The sequence below is a fragment of the Actinia tenebrosa genome, unplaced genomic scaffold, assembly GCF_029948245.1.
Source record: "Actinia tenebrosa isolate PJP-AT-01 unplaced genomic scaffold, QUT_ActTen_1.0 PGA_scaffold5__44_contigs__length_20552954, whole genome shotgun sequence".
Lineage (NCBI taxonomy): Eukaryota > Metazoa > Cnidaria > Anthozoa > Actiniaria > Actiniidae > Actinia > Actinia tenebrosa.
In genome coordinates this window covers 5307490-5329350 of record NW_028292582.1, presented here as the reverse complement: position 1 = coordinate 5329350, position 21861 = coordinate 5307490, and the positions used below count along the sequence as shown (strand labels likewise).

The 21861-nt window shown below is 35.6% G+C and overlaps 3 protein-coding genes across 3 annotated transcripts; all 3 read right to left on the bottom strand.

The window, feature by feature from the left end:
* Positions 1–6229: 6229 nt before the first annotated feature.
* LOC116291614 (arrestin domain-containing protein 3) lies at positions 6230–12391 on the bottom strand. The gene is made up of 5 exons (XM_031698796.2): positions 10971–12391; positions 9373–9599; positions 8723–9073; positions 7427–7604; positions 6230–6994 (listed from the first exon to the last, which is right to left on the bottom strand). The coding sequence occupies exons 1-5, from the start codon at positions 11206–11208 to the stop codon at positions 6951–6953; spliced, it is 1038 nt and encodes a 345-aa protein (XP_031554656.1). The 5' UTR covers positions 11209–12391; the 3' UTR covers positions 6230–6950.
* Positions 12392–12897: 506 nt separating this feature from the next.
* LOC116291610 (putative ribosome biogenesis protein RLP24) lies at positions 12898–15638 on the bottom strand. The gene is made up of 6 exons (XM_031698790.2): positions 15496–15638; positions 15058–15171; positions 14006–14078; positions 13541–13604; positions 13320–13399; positions 12898–13053 (listed from the first exon to the last, which is right to left on the bottom strand). Exons 1-6 carry the CDS (start codon positions 15574–15576, stop codon positions 12983–12985), a joined length of 483 nt encoding a protein of 160 aa, XP_031554650.1. The 5' UTR covers positions 15577–15638; the 3' UTR covers positions 12898–12982.
* A 478-nt stretch (positions 15639–16116) lies between these two features.
* Positions 16117–21233, bottom strand: LOC116291609 (glycosylated lysosomal membrane protein B). Its single transcript, XM_089038381.1, has 4 exons — positions 21135–21233; positions 19381–19821; positions 18596–19131; positions 16117–17174 (listed from the first exon to the last, which is right to left on the bottom strand). The coding sequence occupies exons 1-4, from the start codon at positions 21231–21233 to the stop codon at positions 16997–16999; spliced, it is 1254 nt and encodes a 417-aa protein (XP_088894507.1). The 3' UTR covers positions 16117–16996.
* Between the last annotated feature and the right edge of the window lie 628 nt (positions 21234–21861).

Here is a 21861-nt window from a genome sequence, read left to right as displayed (position 1 = left end):
TTTTAAATTCCTGAACAAAGTGTTTAATTTGTTTGGGATTGCGCAATTAATTAAAGATGTTTTTGATGATTTCCATTGGATTCGTTGCCACGATCTGGTAACGGTATTTCCAAATTATTAAAAAAACAAATTATAAACAAGCTGGGTCGCGAAAAATTTGGTTACCAATGGCAGGAACAACTTAGACGCCCACGCTGTACAAAGCTAGACGATATGATATTTGAAGAGAAGTGTTTGTTTATTTTCTCCTGACACTCCAAAATAAACTTCCGTTTTATGTAGAACAGCAGAACCAAAAAGTTAAAGAATGCCTTGCTTTAGCTCCGTGCATGTGTCGAGAATGTTATCAAAACAAGCGAATCTTAATGTAATGTCATGTGAGGTTGAAGTAAAACTCAGTGACTATTTAGTACGACTAACAAGGTAACAAGGGACTAGAGCTGGACAGTCTGGTCTCGTGCCGGTACGAAGCAAAATCATTTCAATAAGCACACGCTTATATTTCGGTATATATGTACATTTATATATGTACACCTTTTTGTTTTATTTCTTAAAGCTGTGTCGGTCAGAAATCGAGTGAAATCTAGGCAGCAACGTAGTTTCCTTTCAGTTAAAGATTGGAATATAAAGCTTAACCTTTTTTGTTAGAAATAGGATTTTTCGTATTAGCCAAAAAAATGATAAAAGTACAAAAATTTCTTTTAGCTTCAGATCGCCCATTCCTGAGTCTCGGACCGACAACGTTTTTTAAAAAATCTGTAAAAGATTATTCGATAATTACTTATTCCTAAAAATATTTTTCCTGTTCGGCCCCATATTTCCTACCTCTAATGGGGACATTATTGAATTTGGATTTGAAAATTCAAGTTTATTTGTCCAACGAACGAAAATAAATATTGACACAAAAAATTTTTCTCGTTTTTTTCGTTTTTATTCGTAAATTATACTTCTAAAACTTATTAAGAATAATCGCTGGGAAAAAAAGTAAAAAATGGTTGGTTATCAAACTGATAAACTTTGTGAGGACTCAAAGTGGCAAGCGTACATGTACTCAGTTTGTGAGAATCTGGGCCCGTTCGTTTGAAAATGTCTCTCGAGTGTTGAGTCAAAATTATAGATGCAAAAATCGAAGTTAAAAGCAAGCAGTCACCCGAAAGCCAATTCAAGTCATTAGAAATACCAGTTTCAATAAATGAATCCGGCTGTAAGAACCGGGCACTACAAATCATTGAACAATTTTTAGGCCAATTTTTGTTTAAGTGCAAAAACGTTAAGCTTAATTAATTTTTGTGACATTTATTTTTGTCGCATGCAGCAGGTTTATCTCGAAGTAAATAGTCGAAATTATAGGGTTTCAGGTACCGAATAACATTTTTAGACGGTGACCATATAGTGATTTTCCTGTTTATCTTTCCCGAATCAAATTGAATTATGAGGCTTCAAAATTATCTAACTCTTCTGCTGGTATTGATCTTAAGGCTTCCTTCTAATCTTGAAGAAAGAGTTCTCAATACTGGAAATATATTTGATCAGTTGAGTCGCTGTCGTGTTACCAAGGAAGTTTGTCCGTTATTTCGTGTTGTTGAAATAGGTAGCTCGTGTGGTAGGATGACATTCACATCCGGTTGTTGAAGAACTCATTCACAAACACCAAATACTGAGGCGGGAGTTGATAGGAAGTTTAAACTGAATTTTCTGGCCCAGAAACGGAACCGATTGGAAATGACGAACCGTCACAAAACAGACCACGATAGGGGAAGATGGGATTAGTTTGGTAGAACAGATAAATCAGAATGAAATTAGCCACGAAAAAATTCAGTAAAATTTATCAACTTCCTAAAAAAAGGTGAATTGTATTCAAGTAATAAATAGACAACAAATATAAAAATAGAAGCACATTGATCTACTGATAGTAAGAAAATATTTAAAAAATATTTTAGGTAAACTATATCCAAAACATGCCTACATTCTGTTTTATTCTCTTATTAAACTTATTAATTAAAAATACAATTTTTTGAAAAAATAATCAGACTAACCAAAGATTTGAAAAAAAGTATTCAGTTCGGTATATATATCCTCATCGGATCATTGGAATAGCATATTACTGAGAAGGTTTTGGTTTGCATAAAATTGATTTCAGTTTCATATGATATGTTTTTTTAAACACTTTTGCTTTTACAAGATGGTGTCAAATTATTTTGTACTTCAGTTTTGTATGCGATGTATTTCAGTCGTCCTTGTTTGTTTTTCTTTCGTTTGTTTTTCTTTCGTTTGTTTTTCTTTCGTTTGTTTTTCTTCGTTTGCTTTTTTTCGTTTGTTTTTCTTTCGTTTGTCTTTCTTCCTTTTGTTTTTCTTTCATTTGTTTTTCTTTCGTTTGTTTTTCTTTCGTTTGTTTTTCTTTCGTTTGTTTAATCATTTTTCATCGTTTGATTTATTCGATTACCTTAACATATTATCAACTGTCTTTTTTACATATTTTCTTATAGTATACGTATCTTATAACATTGGTAAAATACTAGTCTTTGCAAAAAAAAAGCATACGTTTATAAAAATGTGCTTGGTGGGTAACGTTAATTCTCGCTTCTTTCTATTTCTTTCGTCCAGTACGACCTATTCTCTTACTCTTACTCTTCAAGCAGGTTGATTGATAAGAGCAGATTTTAGTCGTGTCTTAAATATAGAAAAAACCGGCTTTCATCATGTCCATCAATGAAATATTCCATTCGACAAAAAACGTAAAAACGTTAATTGATTGCTATGGAATTTTTCTTTGTTTAGAATTTTTTTTCTTTTCTGCCCTCATCAATGGATGGGCGATAAAAATAACCAAAACAGCTTAATACGCCTCCCTTAACATCTTTTAGTTGTTCTCCTATGCTCTCCATAAACGAACGGACAATAAGCATGCTCAAAACAGCTCAATATACCTGTCGAACATAGCATTAAAATAGCCGTTCCTAAGGGTTGTTTGTGCGTAGGCGGGATATGTCTGAAAGGTGCTCGTCTTATACAAAAGAACATATACAGGTGCGGTGAACATTAAATCAGTCTAAATCTGGTTCGAAGATAAATCATCTAAAACGATACAATTAAACTGACAACGATACGATAACGATATCAGTAAACGCGCGTTAGCGAATACAAATCTGACAATAAAACTTGACGATCTTATCTCACGTGTCTACAGAGCAGAATTGTTAACCCCCGACTCTATACCATAGTAGTTTTTAAAATTCTTTCATATTAAGATTTTTGATTCCTTGGAGAATACAGGAACAAAAGTCATAATTAAAGAAGAAAAGCAATGTGAAAAGGATTATGGTTTAGAGATGGGGGTAAAACGTCATCTCGCTTCAGGCTTATTGTTGCATTAAAAAGCAACTGAAACTATAATGACAAAATTGTTTTAAAAAGAGAAAACTAATTTGTAAATATGCTCCGTTTTATTTCTTAAAGGCTTTATTTTATTTTTATTCTTTTTTTTTTTTTTTTTTCGTTTTTTGTTTTTCTTTTGGAAAACATTTGAGAAGCAAAAAGCCTTAATTTTATCAAGGCGTAATTGTTCAATTCTTCGAGAAAAGCTTTAATTGACGGTTTTTGAATAAAATAAATAATGAATATCAAACAATGAATAGAATAAAGGTGCGTGAGATCAAACTTTTTGTCCGGACGTTTTAATATTTTTAGTTTCTATCTAGCTCTTTTCCATTTTGGCAAGCCGGGCTCATTCTTGCTTTTTCCCTCGGAAGACACGTCTTTCAGTACTCAGTCAACTTGTATCTCTGTTCCTCTCAAGCGAGCACAAACTCATTACAGCAATTTTTTGGTAATCCGTGCATTTCAATTAGTACTTTCCTCAGTTCCATGTGCGCTTGATACAGGATTAAAGGAATTATTGATGGAGGTCAGTGGATAAGCACAAAAGACGTTATGAAATGTGGTACTATATGGACAGCTGCTCCTTTAGATCTCGTCTCGTCCGCCTCTCCTAAAAAATATCTAGGAGAGCGCGTCTATAAGTCCAACTTGATTCAATCTTTTCTAACTTCTTTTTATATTTTGAAAATGCAGAAGACAATGAGAAAATATAGTTACTAGTTTTGAAACTAACTTCTCGTATTTTTGTGTACTTTGTTAAAGTTTTTCAACAGACAGCTTCAGTATTGTATTAAAGAAAGATGTCGTAAGTCGTCGTCGTCATAGCGATTATTACTAGAATGGAATGTTCTTCTGCGCTGGCTCGTGCCATTCTCAGTTGTCTTTTATTTCATGCAGCATTGAGAATTTTATTTTGAACTATACGAAAATGATGAAGAATATATACACCGAATCAAGATATGGCGACCAATTTGAATAATTAGTGTTCTGGACTGAATAGCGACTGACCATGTGAAAACGCTTTTATGTTTCCATGTGAACACGAGGCTAGTCAGTCGCTTGTCAGTGAAGAACAATAGCCATTCAAATTGGTCGCCATATTTCAAAATGCCTAGATTGATTCCCCACTCAATTTTCCACAGTTCGCGTCAAATATAATTTTTATATATATTGTGGTTTTAAAATATTGCATGACTCTTACATATTCTTAAAGCCATGTGACAAAAGGAGGAATACGTATAACCTTTATCCCCACTGGCCATAGTTGTTAACGACAAAAAAGATTACATTTTTTGCCTAGAATCAAGATGAGCAACGCTGAACAAAAAAAACTTTCCCCACGTGCAGCATTCTGGGTTAATTTTCGGGCCATTGAATGAAAACACCTTATAATAATGACAACAGTTATGCATGCCCTTAGGCTGCTTAAGTAGCCTGTCCTCGGAACACTGAATAACGATAATAATTAAAGCAGGTAAATTGGAACTCGAGGGGATGTCTAGTTTTAAACAAAAAAGGCTGGTCTTGGGAATAAACTGGTTGCTATAGGATTGACCATTAACTCAATGAGCCATTTTGATTTTACTAAGCTATCAGTCTACATTTATTCCCCCCCCCCCCCCCCCCCCCCCCACCAAAAAATCTATATCGAATAAGTTTTTTTTCTCATTTGTTTAAAGATGATAAATAAATTATACTATTTAGGAGTTACTGGTCTAGAAAATCAAAAACCATGAACCATGAAAACGCTTACGGCAATTCGAAATTTGTTTCGTTGATCACCAGAGTTAACACTGGAAAATATTCGTAAACTTTAAATTTTAGATAAGGCTGTGTTCATAATGTATGGCAGGACGGAAAGGGAGGGGGCAGGTGAAATTGAGGGGGGATCGGGAAATTTTTGGTAGGAAAAAGCGGGGATGGGCAAATTTTTATCAGAAAAATGGGGGGATGCACAATTTTTGGAAGAAGCTACAAGCCTTGCTTAGGGGGATCGTATTTTTTTGCATGACTTCAAGGGGGATTGTTAAGAATTATTCTGGACATTTCAAATTTTCAATTCCTATATAGCTATTTAGTTTGAATTTTTTATTTTCTGTTCAAGCGCAATGGTGCACAATTAGGAGTTTTCAAAGATTCATTTTATATCGTATTGGTTATGTCTGCATGGCACGTAAGGTATATCTTTTTCTTTCTTCTTTTTTATAGATTCCTTTTTACTGGTATACGAAAATGCCCTAGGTAAAATCACCTTTATGCTTTGTGTTTGAAGTATCATTGTTTAAATGGAGATTGTTTACAGATTAGAAACAGTTTCGTTATTTTTAAATACTTAAAACGAGCATTTAGCCGAGCGAAAAATTAACACTATAACAATAAAACTGCGGAACAAAAGCTAATGCAACATCAATTGCTGTATCATCTATTTTGCTTTGCTTGTCATATTAAGAAGAAGAGGAAGAAGAAGAAGAAAAAGAGGAAGAAGAAGAAAAAGAGGAAGAAGAAGAAGAAGAAGAGGAAGAGGAAGAAGAAGAAGAAAAGAAGAAGAAGAAGAAGAAGAAGAAAGAGAGAAAGAAAAAGACGCACCGCCTACAGAGACAGCTATACCAGCATACGCTCCGTCCTCGCCTCTTTCCTCCTCCTCCTCACGCTCCTCCTCCCCGCCTCTTCTCCCCTCTCGCCTCCCTGCCTGACTCTCTCTTCCTCACTCTCACTCTCCGCTGCGTCCCCCGCCCCTCTAAGAAAACTAACAAAGAATAAGAACTAGACCTAGACGACACAACAAGAAAGGAAAAGACAGATGATAATTAAGAAAAGAACAAGGATTCATTATTAGACAACTAAACACAAATCTCTTCAATACTTTTTAATCAATTTGCTCTTTTCCTGTTAATTTTAAGTTACCTTCACTTAACGTTCAAAAAATCCAATATTTTCCAGAAACATTGATTTTTACTAAGTGATACATTAGAACATCTCTAAAATTTGTGATACTCAATAAAGGCGAGAAACAATCATACAAAAAATCTCTTAAAATCTCTCTTGTATTTAAAACACAAGATATCATATAACTATACTATTTTCACTATCTACAAATCATTATTTATTATAAAATAAAAAATTTCTTTGTTGACACGTCGACTTAAGATCCGATCTGAATCTCAAGACATTCCTTTCATCAACAGATACGCACCTATATAAAGTTCATAATCTTAATAGGCCCTTTGCAGCTAAGCAATCACGTGCTGATTAATTCACTGAGAGCAAATGAATGAACATCTTGATTCCCATGGGTGAAATTTACTGGACTGCAAACAAACTTTCTACAACCTGTTTCGAGAGATCGTAATAAAACTGCATTTCGTAACACACTGGATACACATGTTTTCATTCAGTTCTTTACAAGTAGCTAAAAAGAATCACCAATTTAATATAAAAACAAAAATTTTGCAGTCCAGTACAGACACGTGACCGTTAACTGCAAAGGGCCTATTGCAAAGTTGACTGACTGACTGACTGAATGACTGACTGACTGACTGACTGACTGACTGACTGACTGACTGACTGACTCATCAAGTCGCTACTGCAGAGAGTGAAAAGAGATTCACTTGAGACACTGTTGAATAACAGAAAAAAAGGATTAGTTAAATGTGGGTTGAGTTTGGATATCTAGCGTGAAGGTGGTGTTTGGAGGTTGTCGCGCAGCCAGTTAATAATAATAATAATAATAATAATAATGGGATAATAATTATCGGGTTTTATTATTAAATATTAACTAACAATTGATTATTATTAATTCTCATCGCGCCTTATGTTATGAACGCCAAACTATAGAGACATTTAGCACGACGTTCTTGCTAGGTATCGCAAACCTAAAACTGCAGTTCGACGTCAGGCGTTTTCAGTCAAACTTTTAACATTTAGCAAGGCGTGTCAATGGAGCTGTCGCTGGAAGAGCTGCCATATTGACGTGGTCTGAAATTGGACTGAACCAATTACCCCCTCCCCCCCCAAAAGAATCCCTTGACTCCATAGTGTAGTGACTTACTGTGTTTAATCGTAACGAATGTCTTGTTGTTAAACTTGCTCTCGTTCAGTTGAGAACACGGAATCATCTTACTTATGAGCCCGTAAGACTTGCGCAGCGGTACTGTTCCTATGGTGATAGGAAGGTCAACCTCGAGGTCCATACCTGAATCTTGACCTTGGACCAGCGCTATCACTACCTGTTAATGAAATAAGAAGTAGTACGGCCACAGGTCAGTAAATAATGTTAAATCAGGGGGATGGGGGATGGGGGGTGGGGGGTGGGGGACGTCATTTTTCTGTCTCGTGCAGAAATTTTCATCATCTGAATCGCAAATTTTCGATAGAATTCTTTTTGGTTGGCAGCATGTGGTGATCAGTGTTTGACCACCAAAAGTAGATTCTAAGACTTTTATAAGCTAATTGAAACCCAGCTGGCAACTCTCGCGAACCGTCCATTAGTCTGTCCACAGTAGAGTGCATACCGTATATCGTTGTAAAAGCTAACTAACAAAATTGTACAAATTAGTGCAAAGTTTTGTAGGCCTACATTCATCTGAGTCTAATGAACTTCAATTTCTTATTAAAGTTCACGTTTTCACGGATATATGGTATGCAATCTAAGGTACGTTTATCTCTATTACGAAGGGGAAAAGATGTGGTCTTGGAGAGTCATTAAAATTTGGAACTGAACTTTTTAGGTGAGTCAAGCATTCTTGTAGAGGACCACGAAAACACAATGTCGGTCAAGGTCTTGACGTCTTCAAAAACACGACTACAGATCCCCCAGCTCACCCCGTCCCACCCACCCATGGTCTGTCCGTCGCGCTTTTTGGGTCGTTTTTGATGTGATCCTATTGGAGGGCGCACATGTGTAGAACAATAGAAAACGATGACCTTAACCCCGCCCCTAAACCTAACCAATCACAGGGGACGTTGCAAATTCGTGAAGCCTAACCCCACTTTTTCTCCAACAAGTGCGAGAAATGAAAAATGCTCGCTAGTGTGCACAAATATATGTGCGCATAGTGTTTATATTCGTGTTGATGGTGGGATCTTAACCCAGGGGGAGATTGGAGGTCGATGTCAGGATGTAACCCCCTAAACCTCTAAAATGAAATATAAAGAAAGACTTAATCAATACTAAATAGGAACAAAGCGAAGAAAATTTATGAGAATAAAGTCGTGGGGTATCCTCGCGTGACAAAACCCAGGTCGCGTCGTGTGGTCAATGGCTGTCATGCAGGTCTGTCTGTCAGATGTCACGTCAGCTGTCAGTCAACGATAGTTATCCAATCACATTCACTCTTCTTGATACCTTTAAATAGTACGAGATAGATAAAATCCCACAATTCCTCATGCTGGGCACAACATCCGGGATCTCCACTTCATCGCACTTGTTCGATGAAGACGACCGCTGTAACAACTTGAGCCGCTTGTAATCGTTTCGATGTTTCCCGCATCGGGATTTATACGTCACATTTTGTATCAGGTAAATAGTGGTCTGGTATTTCTCTGTTAGTGGGAGGTTTTTGATCTCCACTATTAAACTAGCCTTTTCGCCTGGACAGTAACCACTGCGGTCGGATTGTACGAGGGCCTGTAAAGGTGCGGCCGTCCCGTTACGTAAGCAGTTGAGCGATCGTTGAGCTTCTCCGAACACTGGCATCTGTAGCAGAAATCAATCAAAGCAATGTAGTTAGATCTTCACTGTCTTTTTCAAAATCTATGCAGAAGCTGCAGGGTAATTTCAAACAACCTCCTTTAGCTTGGGCGTTATACCTTCCCATCACAGACATGTCATTATCTAGCGAATAAGATTCTTTGTTTGAGTTGTACCCATATATTCGCGTGTTCTTTTATGCACAACCGTTAAACGAAGAAATGATACTCTAGGTAATGACACGTGGTCTGAAATGGAAAACCTATAATATGCCGAAACAAAAGAAAGTTTACGATATTACGTACCAGCATTCGAGGACAATTGACATCAATCAAATCAATCACGTGAATATCCTCCTTAGTAACCTCGTCAAATCTCCAAGGTCTAATGATCCGCGCCCTCAGATAGTGTCTCACGTGACCATGCTTGCTATCAAAGGATGATGGGAGACTGAATGGCGGGATTTTGAAAGTAAACTCCATGACATGTCTCCCAGGCGAAAGTACGCTGACCGAGCCTTTCTTTTCGTTACCTATAAATAGAGATGACGTCATTACCTAGCCTTTTCATTTCTCGTTCATTATAAATAGAAATGACGTCACAATGTAGCAAGCCATTAAGAGCAAAGTGATGATAATAATTCAGGACCTACTTCCAAAATAGAAACCTTAACTTGAACACTTATAAAATGGCTAATGTTTTCTATAGTTTTCTACGGTATGTTCCTATGGTAACGACAAACGTAATCAAGAAACCAGTATTTGCTTGCGGCTGTCCACTGCACAATGGCAAGCATATCAGTTTCGAATTCCAAAATCTTAAAGGAAAAAAAAACATACTAGCAAAGTTTATGTTTAGCTATAAATTTGCTATATTTGATACGAAGATTTTTTTTAAATGTCGAAATCTCTCTTGAAAATCCTTCTCCAAAACATTCTCCAGGACGATAATTTTGTTATGTCTTGCACCAAGGGTTGCCTTCAAATATTTATTTGACGAAGTGATGTGGTTGGTTAAATTTTTATTGTGGAGGGAGGGGTAGTGGTTGGATTTGATTACTGGATTTACAAGATAGTACGTTTATGCGCGTCGCTTGGATATAGAAGCGTTAATTACTTTAAGTGTGTTTGAAGCAGACTTTTCACACTATTGTGTAATCTTATAACGCTTGCATAATTAAGTGTAAATGGAATGAATGAAAGAAAAGTGAAGAACAAATAAAATAGCGAGAGATAAAATGCTTTTGCAACATCTACTTTTCGGAAGAAAATCGGATATATTTTAGGGATTTTTTAAAAGATTTTTGCTGTTTCTGACACCAAAAAAATGACCCCGATTCTTACATTAACAATAAAACTTACGGTACAAACATTCCCTGCGTCTTTTAACAAGTATAACAGCTTGTTTTACGAAGCCAAAAATAATATTGATTTCAGAATATAGCGGTTCTAATGATCTCAAGCGATGGAAAAGTTCTAATGGTGAGATTGGAAACTTGCTTTCATGATTTAATTGCAGTACATAACATGTTGAATGCGAGGCTAAGAGAAATACGTACACAATAAATGTCAAATAATTATATCTAGAAAAGTGTGATTTCTTTTGTGCTTTCATCCAAGATAATTTTGAGAAAGGTGCATCGATTTAGAACTAGTGTGGAAACAATATATCCGTGAAATAGTACTAACTAAATAGTAAAAAATAGCGCCAATGAAACAATTGTGAAAACCAAAGAAATAGATTTGTTTTGTCTTTGTGCTATTTCACGAATAAGTGATTTGCACTCTACCAGCATTTCCTTGGTCAAAAAAAAAAAAAAAAAAAAAAAAAAAAAAACAGAAAAAGGAAAAGGAAAGAAACTAAATATTACCTAGGAGTATTTACAACAAAATTTCTCACTTACCACTAGAAATAAGCGAAGATTTTTTATGAAAATATATCTCTTCATCCTTGTGAGTCGTAGTATAGTTCTGCATTTCATCCCATGTCGTTCTTGCTTCTCCAATGAATTCGATATTCACGCTACGGAATTTCAAACTTTCCTTCAATTCAATAACACATTCACCAGAAACAACTTCTCCCGGATGGTAAGTTTTTTCTCGCCTGTGTGGTAAAATTTCAAATACAATTGCTTTCCCCATTTCGTAGTCGTGAAAGCTTGTACATACACGCTGAAAAAGTTTGTTTACAACTGTAGACAATTCTCCATTTACGACTTCTTAAATTCCAGGGGAAAAACGAAAACAAAAGTTGAAGTCTTCAAATAAGAACAAAAGGTGTAGTTCCAAGAGAGGCTTATCAGAAGAAACACTGATTCACTGAATTTTCTCCGAGTTAAAATCCAAGATGGAAAAGAGTATCTGTCGGAATGTCTGGACCGAGCCTTGTCTTATAATGTTTACGGGTCTTCAAGCACTTGAACGTTGTCCAAACCCAAGCACAGCAGAGCACAGCAGAGCACAGCAGAGCACAGCGGAAATCGTTCCCAGGATTTCCCGGACCAGAAGTGAAAACCTCCGAAAATCCTCTTGCTTTTCTTTAAGGTTACCAAATTCCTCAGTTAATACTCATGCACTAATCCCAAGCACCAAACAGCGTCGATTTGTGGAAAAAGACATTTACAAACAACGCGTAAAGTTTCGACGCTGAAAAGCGGATTTTCATTATTGATGAGTGTTTGAGTATGGGCGACCAATCAGAGCTGAGACGTCAGACATAAGAACCGATATCTCGACAGGAAATTTTAAAATCCACCATGTTTTCCCATAACATTAGTATTTATCTCCAATATCAAGATGGTAAACAAGCAGGAATCCAAATAAAGTGAAGAAAAATGAGCACTGACGGTTAAAAAAAATGAAGCTGTTTATCAATGGACGCGACGCCAAGTTAAAAAGTCAGCTTATAGTCGGGAAAATAGCCAAAACCAAACTTTATATCTAAATAATACTTTTTTTACCTTTTCTGGCCGAAATCTTTATTCTAAAGAATAGAATTTCGAATTGGAAATTTTTTAAAGAATTTTATAAGCCCTGGTTGATGATTCAGAGATTACTCACAATAAGTGACGATCTGATTGTTATGAGTCACACAACATTAACAGTTGATGATGTTACGCCTCTTGCAGGTGGCAGAAGCGAAGTGGGACACAGAAAAAGAAGAAAACTGTCGACAGTGATCTTACTTCACGGTTGATTCACGGCTATAATTTTTTCTTTTCTTTTCTTTTTTTAATCTTTTTTTCCCGCCAAAAACGATGGAACATAGTTTTAATTCTTTTTTAAAATCCTTTTTGGAATTAATAATTCTTTAATTCTTTTTTATTCGTTTTTTTTTTTTTTTTTTTTTAATTTAATTTAATTTAATTTTTCAAAAAGGACGAAATACAGTTTTTTTAAAAATTATTTTTCGAATCAATAATTCTTTAATTCAAAGAGAAAAGAAAACGGAATATATATTTTCGGATTTCCGAAAAATCGTTGTCCACTTCCAAGGTTCACCATGTTTATGAAACAAGAATTCCTAACCGGCCAAACATATCGAAAAATTTTCGCAAAATTAACAGACAAACTTTGTCAATCTTTTTACGATTTAGCTAGAGAAGGAACTATTCCACGGAGGGAAAGACCTTTTCGAATATCCAAGCAAACTTTTTAAGAGGGAAACAAAAACATTTTTCTTTTTTTTTCGATTTTTTTTCCAGTGTAATACCAAAGTTGTTTTCTTTCTGTGCGTTTCCATAGAAACACGACAATTTCAAAAATGGCTTTCAGACGGATTTTCGAAGCCGGATTCTCAAGAATAATGGTTTTTTAAAATGATAAAAGGAATTGGGTCAATCCTTGTTTATTTTATACAACACATTGTCTACTATAAAAAGAAAAGAGTCTAGTTCTGCTAGCCTTGTTCTTTGTTCTACTCATCCATGTCCATGGTTTCTGCTTCTCGCATGACTTGAGAAATCTTTTGCGCCTTCTTCTTCTTGACTGTGGAAAAAAAATCCATGACGGTCGAGTCAATATATCTTTTCTTCCTCTAAGTTCATTTCTTTCATTATTTTCTTTCCATCTCTTCCTCTTTTTTCATTTTCCTTTCCTTCATCCGCTTTTGTTTTCTTCTCTGTTTTATTTTTATTTTCTTACGATTTCTCCATTCATGTCAAGAAATATACCCTGCGTCACATCCGGAATTTCCTTCCGGATGTGACGCAGGCTACAAGAAATAAAGAGGCAATAAAACAAGATTACTTTACCTGGTTCTGCGATGAGGTTGATATTTTGTAGCACTTCTTTCTTGTCGGCTTCTTTTACTAGTTGTTTGTCGGGTTTTAATCTGAAATACAAATAGAAACCAAGTCCAAATTGTTTCTTCAAGTCACGTTCATCCAATTAAGAATAATATTAATGAAATTTATTTACTCCTCCAATTATAGAGTTGTTTATTGGTGGTTCTCTCTCATGAGAGCAAACTTACCTGTTTTTAATGTGTAGATTTTGTCTTTTCTGTTTAATCTCTTCAATTCTCTTCATAGCACGGACTACAATATACAACAGAATAAAACTTTTTCATTTAATGAGGTTACTTTGTGGCTTTAAAGAAATCTGCTTTATATAAAAACTCATATTCATATTTTTTCCTGAGTATGCTAATAAAATCTTAATTTTGAGAAAATCCCAAGTTTTCTATTTAGTTGATAAAATAGGTGACTAGTTGCTCCCCTTCTTTTGCTCAAATTGCTCAGTATATCGTTAATAACAGTCACCCCCCTTTTTCTAAAACCCCTGGTAAAACCTTCGTAATAGTAGCCCCCATTCTAAAATTTCTGGATCCACCCATGAACAGATGGCCAATATTATAATGGAATATGTTTTCATAGCAGTAACGATCAATATTTAAACAAAGATAGTTTTCTAAAAAGATGCTTTAGTCTGTACCCACCTGTGTTGGTCCAAAGTTCACGGTTATATTTGACTGGAACATTTCTCTTCTTTTCAAACTCAAATGTGGTGTCCTTCAAAATGAGCATACAAGGCGTAAATATTGGATGAGGTTGAGCATGATTTCAAAGGTTATCAAGACCAAAGGTGTCTGACATGCCTGCATGGACCTTAAGATTGTTCATCATGATCGTGACACACTCAGATAATACAACTCTAGGCAGTGTGCTTTACAAATGCACCTGTGTTAGGCTTATGTCAAACGTCAACTTCACATGAGCCCAACCTAACGACATCAAAGAAGACTGTAATTTTATCCATTGTTTCAATACTTGATAATGATCTATTTTAGATGGTATTTTATGGATTCAGAAATGATCTATTGCACTCTAAGACTCAAGTCAAATGTCAAACTTCACATGAGCCGAACCTAATAATTATTAGGTTCAGCTCATGCGAAGTTCAACATTTGACCTGAGCATTAGAGTGCTAGATTATTTCCAAATCCATAAAATACACAGTGTTCCTTGATTACAGACTCATTTACTCAGGGTTAGCCTCATTTCAGCAACAGATATTGAATTAAAAAATACCAATGGTAAAGTAAAGAATGAGAATACAAAACTGCAGTATTTTGATTAAGAGCCAAACATGTCTAAAAGTTGTGGAAGTCACCAAGGTATGGAAAATTATATGTGCCATGCAGGGTAGACCTCTTTAACCTTGGGCGCAACGTTTTCCCATTTCAAACCCCATGTCATTCTCTTGAAACTAAGATCCTTTGTTTGAGTTGTATCCAATGATTCAAGCATCTTCTTATGCACAAACATTTTAAAACGAAGAAATGATACTCTAGAGAATGACATCTAGGCTGAAAAATATTTTCCTATGCGACCCCTATGTCAGCCTATTCTTAGCCATGTTCGACTAAAGTCAGCTTGTTTCTCTTGTTTGGTTCACTCCATCTCTTCTGATTGCTTTGCATCAGAATACTCCAAAGATCAAGTTTGTTTTTTTACCAAAAATTTCTCCTACAAGTAAAAATAAACTTACAATAGCCAAATCCTTTCCAGAAGCTTTTCTGAATGCTTTTGTCCACTTGATCTTTCTAGGATTTCTTTTCATCTTGAAATTCTTGTGGCATTTTGATCTACAGAATCTGAATATCTGAATAAAAATAGGATTTGATAAAATGTTAATAATCATTAGCATCTGTTTATAATACGCTATATAAACATTAATTTTACTCTCTCTCTCTCTCCCCTCAAAATAATACAAGTAAGTAAAGCCAGGAAACTAGTAAAGGCAGGTTTGTCTGTCCTTCTTTCTTTTAAAGCTTTAAAATTAGAGTAAAAAGCGATAAATATTTTTATGTAAAAATAATGTGTCAACACTCATGGCCCAAGTGGTAAAATAGAAAGATTCATTCAGCTTTTTTATGTCACAAATACGAGCCAACGAAGCCAAGAAAAAGGACAGTATTTATCTCACCTTACAATCATTCCTTACGAAAGCGATTCCATGTCCTGGATAGACCGTAGACGAACAAAAATAGCATTTTTCTAAGCGCATTTTGTCAGCACTTCGTCCTTCTTCACGAAGGTTGACCAAAAAGAACGAGTCGCGTGGTGCAATCTATGGTCAGCAGTTTGGAAGTCCAGGCCAACTCGAACTTTTACACACAGGGAGCCCAGACTGTTGCAGTTAAATTTATGATTTTTTGTATTTTCCTGTTTGTCTGCAAATCCAATATATAATTTCGAAAAATCTGAGAATGGTTAAATGTGATTTTATGGAAATGTGTATGTTTTCAAGAAGGGAAAGGGAGGGGGTTTTTTGTTAGTCGCTCAGGGGGATATCAACTCTTAATGAAGCGAGAGATGGTCGTAATTTTGCGTACAGGTTAATCAAGCGTGCTATAGGTTTCCGAACACACCAGGAATTTGAATAGAATTCCCCCAACAATTCCCGTACACAAAGTTACTCCCAGAGAGATATATAGGATACATATATTAGTTCACAAAGGGTGGGTCACCAAAAAGGCTTCATTTTCAAAACTTAAAATCTGTTTCTCACTATTTTTAATACAGAAAAGTTTTTTTCGAGGCAAAGTGTAAGCAAAAACATGTATTTTCGTTTTGTAAGTTTTATTATAAATTTTCTTTCATACAAAAAGTTTTTTCAATCTTTCCAATGTTTTCCCTTTATAGACCAGGCATGTGTCATTCTCTTAAGACTAAGATTCTTTGTTTGAGACTCATTCCTTTTGATGTATCCTCCTAAAGATTATCAGTAAACAACAGAATTATTCTCAAGGGAATGACACATGGTCTAAAACAGGAAAAAATTACATCCAAGTTAAAGAAGTCATAGTCCCCTTCTCTCTTATCATTATTTCTGTAATAATTTGCTATTATCATCTTTGTCATAGTTCTGTATTACTGCACTGAATGCAACTGTATTTCAATATCAAAAAAGATGAGGTGCAATGCAAGCACAAATGGATTAGTGCAATGATGAGCCAGGTGATCTCGTTTTGATGGCCCATCTAAAACCAAACAATGAGCGTGCAAGAAGAAATCTGACCAAGTGGTCCATTTATTCTAATCAGCATAAGATACTGAAAATCTTTGCTTTCCTAGCTACTTTATGGACAAACAATGCACTTAGATTCTACCTATACTTGTAACAACTACCTGTGGGTCAAATGGTGCATTGTGATTTCAATTCTTTGATGCAAATAACATTAAATTATACCTCTTTATTTGCCGAGAAATAACTGAAATTAGGACCACCTGATCTACTTCGACAATCCTTTGCACACGTTCTCAGAGATCATGCATTTGTGCCTTCATATCATGTGCAAGTAAGGCTGAATACAAGGTATTGCACTTACATATAATTATATGTCCCAGCATTCATTATGTTCACATAATAATCTGTTATAATAAAAAAAATTCATTCAAAACATATGAAAAACTAATTAATATATTCAGTTGATTTTTTCATATGTTGATGTCGTCATTCGCTTCCTATATTTTTTCACACAGATATAAATACTCCCAGCGAAGATAAAGGCAAATGGTAATCCAAGACCAACAATGATAGCTATGAATACAGTAGAAGAAATTTTGTCAAACTGAGGTTTTCCATATCCAACTTGACCAGACCTAAAGAAACAAAATCTCTGTTATTTCTAGATAACTCTTCAGCTTAGAATCTACAATGTATTCCCAATAGCCCACTTCCGAGATATGCTTTGCTTGTCACGCACAAAGGTTTCAGTATGAGACTACGTGCTAAATGCTCAGTCATTCGTGACAGGCGGTAAGAATACATTTAATTTAGCACGTAGCCTCATACTGAAACCTTTGTGCGTGACAAGCGAAGCATATCTCGCAAGTGGGCTATTCAGACATGACATTCCCTCAAGTATTACAGAGGAATTTTTTTCGTTTGCAATATAGAAAAGAAGCAATTTCTTATGACATTTGAATGGGGGAAATGTTATAACCAAATTATTCTTAGTAGTATTTGGGTATGATATAATTAGCAATTATTCGCTGAAGGCGAAGTGAATATCGGGGAATATTTACTGAGACACGAGGTAAATATTCTCCATATTCACTGAGCCTGAGGTGAATAATTGTTTTAGCATATACCAACTTGTGTACAGAGTAACTTATTTTTTTATACATTAATTCAATAAAAACAAGCAAACAGAAACTTTTAGTTTGCGTGACAAATTCAAGCAAACTTTTAGCAAAACTTTTAGGCCATACTTTTTTGCCTTTTTAGTATTGATAGGAATGGCATTTACTTTCATTTTTTCAATTTCCTCGTTGGAAATTGTAGCAAAACGATTGCCGGCAGATGCCATTTTGTTGCCGACTCAATATTCCGAGATTCAGAGGTGAATATCGTACAATATTCACCTCCAATTAACCAATGAGCACGCGCGTTCTTAGGAAGTACACAAGTTGATATATACTAATCCAATGTATTGGGGGTCTTTGGTTTGATTCCTGGACTTAGTATGACGTGACATGTTGTTGGGTCTGTCCGTTGATTCAAAGCTTTTCTATGACTCAGTTTTCTGGTGTGCCTCTTTATACAAAACTTAACAAGCTAAGTATGAGTATCAGCCTAGAGGTTGTTTTGGGGTATTAATAACATTACCAATGTTTTTGTCAGTTGGTAAAGATCTATATGTTAAGTGTATGCTACATCAAGTGTATAAGCAGATTAAAAAATCTGCCTCAGTTGAGTTCTCGCAGGACTCAAACCACTGACCTCTCGTTTGCTAGACGAGATCTCAACCGCTCGGCCACTAACACGACATTCTCCGGTAAAGCCTCAGTGGCCAAGCGTTGAGATCTCGTCTAGCAAATGAGAGGTCAGTGGTTCGAGTCCTGCGAGAACCCAACTGAGGCAGATTTTTTAATCTGCTTACACACTCGATGTAGCATACACTTAACATATATATTATTCAGGTTGTTTGAAGATTGACTATATGAGAGTGGTGCAATAAAGTTCCATGACAAGCCAAATTATGCATTAAAAATTTCCCACTCAACATTTGCAAACCTACCAGATCAAATCTTCTGATTTTTCATACCATCCATCCTTATTCTGCCCAAATGATACCATCATTGGATACGTTTTTCCAACATTCATTGCAGCTCTAATAACTTTGGATGGATGATCCAAACTAGAAATGAGCAATTTCTTGCAACTACCATCAACTTTTGAATGGGGATATTCTTTATTACTGTCATAGAGGTATTGGTACGAAGGGACTTGATACAGCAGTTTTCTTGGTTCGTTGTTGTACGAGACTGGTTTCCAGGATATGGAGGAAGAGAGTCCGTCGGCATTCAATACAGTGTTATTGATTACAAATGTTCTAAACACCCCTGGTGAATATTCATCGTCAATAGACTGATCTTCCATAACACAGGTTTTGTCTTCCTCTTTTCTCGTGTGTGTCAGCAGTTTTAAAGCAACGCGTGTGTGGGTAGTGTTCAACTTAAGGTTTTTTAGTGAGATAGTGAAACGTGTGCTGTTACTGGAGTATAATTGCTTGGGTGCTACCTCATCTCTGCCATCATTCGTTGCTGCTAAACACTGAATATGAATCAATAATTGATTAATTATTTATCAATCAATGAATAAATGAATGAATGAATAAATGAACAAGCGAATGTCTTTTTTATCGTATGAATGAATGGCATGAATGTGAATAAAATTATAATTTTTGTATATTATGCAACCATCTGTAAATCAATCAATCACCCAATGAATGAAGGAATGAATGAAGGAATGAAGGAATAAGGAAATGAATGAATGATACATCAAGAACAGATAAACCATTACCTGAAATGAAATGTTCCCATTTAGAAAGTCTCCAACAAAGATAACATTATCTTTTTCCTCTTGTGGATTTTTCCAGTATGTGTTATCCATTTTGTGCACATGACCATCAAAATCACTTTTTGAAAAAATAACATTATCATCTGGGTCATTAAATTCATGTAGCTCTGATATCTCAAATGCTACGATATAATCATATTTCAGTTGGAATTGTATAGCACCCTCGGAGCCTTGCAGAAGTTTTGAACAGTCAATATTAAGACCAGAGTCTTTGCCATATTCTTTCTTGGATGTATATGCAACAATGATTGATGGCGTTTCAAACACACTCCAAATGAACTGAACTGTATTCTTTTGTTTGGTGTCTTCAGCTTTCACATAAAAAATCGATATGTTTTGGTCCTTGAAGATTGGATTTGAACATGTATATTCCGTCTTTGTTATCTGAAATATGATACAAACATTTGTGGCCTTTGAATTAAAATTTTACAAATGATAACATACAGTTTGATCTAAAACAATTGATCTAAAACAATTAAGCACGTTTTGAAGCAAATAATAAATTGTTGAGTAAAACTTTTTTGTTGTCATATCTTCATCATAATTTCCATACATTCCATTCATAATACACTCTAACAAATTACTCGATTCTGATTGGACAAGAGGAGTACAATTAATCCCAAATTGTACTCTGTAGCGTAGCAATTAAGTTGCTCAATTTTTTGAGTGTATTATAAACAAAATTTTGCATAATCTTCTCGTACAATTCAGAATTTATAGATACTTGTGATGTTTTGAAAGTTCTCAAATTGAACTTGTCTAAAGGCTTGTCCAATTTTGAAAACTTTCAAAACATCACTCGTACCTATAAATTCTGAAATTCCGAATTGTACTCAAGATTGTGCGATTTCCTATACACAGGAACCTCGTTTGGGCTGCCTGTGCTCCCAGGGGGGGGGGGGGGGAGGGTACTCCCCTATATTCACTATACGGGTACGTGCAGCCAAACAGGGTGTGGCTTTCAGCGATTCTATTCTGGAACAGGGTATATAAAATCGCGCTCTCTCTGGGACAGGGTATATGAAATCACGCTCTCTCCTCTCTGGAACAGGGTATCCATTTTCGCAACACCGGAAAAGGTTATGGTTTTCAGTGATCTTGCTCTGGAACAGGATATGAATTTCAGCAATTTTACTCTGGAACAGGGTCAGGGTTCAGTGGGCTTAGCTGCACATCCCTACCCAAGAGCACCCCCCTGGGCCTGTGCTATACTAAGGGGTTTTCTTCAGGTTCTCCTCGCTCCATAAAAACCAACATATGAGTTAATTGAGTGCCGTGTGCACAGAACATTGAATGTAGCAGTAGTATATGTGAGTGAAATAGTGCATGCAAAAGCACCAGAATGACTAAAATTAAACGAGCTAAAAAAACTTGTTTTAATTTTTGTGAGGGACAGGGACCCTCATATTCGCAATTTGAAAATTATGAATTCAGTAGTGTAGGAAGGCCAGAAATCCCAAAGAAGAAAACCGTAAAAGCACACAAGAGATAAACAACTCCACGAATGACACAGCAAGTGTAAGGTAGAAATCATAGCCATAGCTTAATATTACTGCAAATAATATCTATAAACCAAATACAAGTAAATTCGCACGTCTTTTTTTCAGCTTTTGCAACTTAAATCTCGTTATGAATTTTGGGCCTCGTTCTTTCTAGATTATCAAGAAACTTAGCAGATAGGAAGTACTTGCTCTTACCTTTCTTTCCGCCGAGTAACAAGGTTCAATCAAGATTAGAAAGATAGGAAAAAGTAAGAGAAAGGAGAGCCTTGAAGAAAGTTGTGACAAGGCCACCATCTTGGATCATGTGATAGTCGAGTGATTGTCATAAACCCAGAGTCACGCGACTTACTCGACCACAGGGATTCCAATTATTATTTCATTTTATTTTTATCTTCATTCCGAGATTTACGAAATATTTGATCTTGGTTTCTTTTGTTATTTCAACCATCATCTTCATAACGGCCTTGTTTTTTATTTTTTATTTTTTTATTCTCATAGCAAGGGATGCACACCTTACACTCGGGGTGCATGTGACGTCATAGCTGTCATGTTGCATGATCAAAATTTGCGGTTAAAGATTTCGTTGACTTCGAAGTTAACCAATATAAACTAATGTTTTTCCCCTTTGATTCTAAGGGGTGCAACCCTCCCTGGGTTAACTTTGTGCGCAGCACCCCTACCTGAACAAAATCTCTTTAATCTGTCCCCAACCAACATGGTAATTGGCTCCAGATCCCAAAAAGTAGTAGCCAAAAAAAATTTTTTTTAAATTAATATTTTTGAAAATATTTGTATTTCACTTATATTTAACTCTCTGGCAATCCTACAGATTCCAAAAAGTATCCCAATAAAAAATATCTTTAAAAATTAGCGATAAAATATTTCAAAAAAATTTGTGATTCAGACAAAGATAACGTACTGT

Excerpts from the sequence above, each read along its gene's own strand:
- LOC116291614 (XM_031698796.2), bottom strand. The coding sequence starts at position 11,208 with ATGGGGAAAGCAATTGTATTTGAAATTTTACCACACAGGCGAGAAAAA. Across the intron at positions 9,600-10,970 it reads ATCTTCGCTTATTTCTAGTG|GTAACGAAAAGAAAGGCTCG; the intron begins GTAAGTGAGAAA and ends CTCTATTTATAG. Across the intron at positions 6,995-7,426 it reads ATTCGTTACGATTAAACACA|TGTCTCAAGTGAATCTCTTT; the intron begins GTAAGTCACTAC and ends GTTATTCAACAG.
- LOC116291610 (XM_031698790.2), bottom strand. The coding sequence starts at position 15,576 with ATGCGCTTAGAAAAATGCTATTTTTGTTCGTCTACGGTCTATCCAGGA. Across the intron at positions 15,172-15,495 it reads TCGTAAGGAATGATTGTAAG|ATATTCAGATTCTGTAGATC; the intron begins GTGAGATAAATA and ends ATTTTTATTCAG. Across the intron at positions 13,400-13,540 it reads AATCTACACATTAAAAACAG|ATTAAAACCCGACAAACAAC; the intron begins GTAAGTTTGCTC and ends TTTGTATTTCAG.
- LOC116291609 (XM_089038381.1), bottom strand. The coding sequence starts at position 21,233 with ATGGTGGCCTTGTCACAACTTTCTTCAAGGCTCTCCTTTCTCTTACTT. Across the intron at positions 19,822-21,134 it reads GTTACTCGGCGGAAAGAAAG|ATAACAAAGACGGAATATAC; the intron begins GTAAGAGCAAGT and ends ATCATATTTCAG. Across the intron at positions 17,175-18,595 it reads AAATCAGAAGATTTGATCTG|GTCTGGTCAAGTTGGATATG; the intron begins GTAGGTTTGCAA and ends TTGTTTCTTTAG.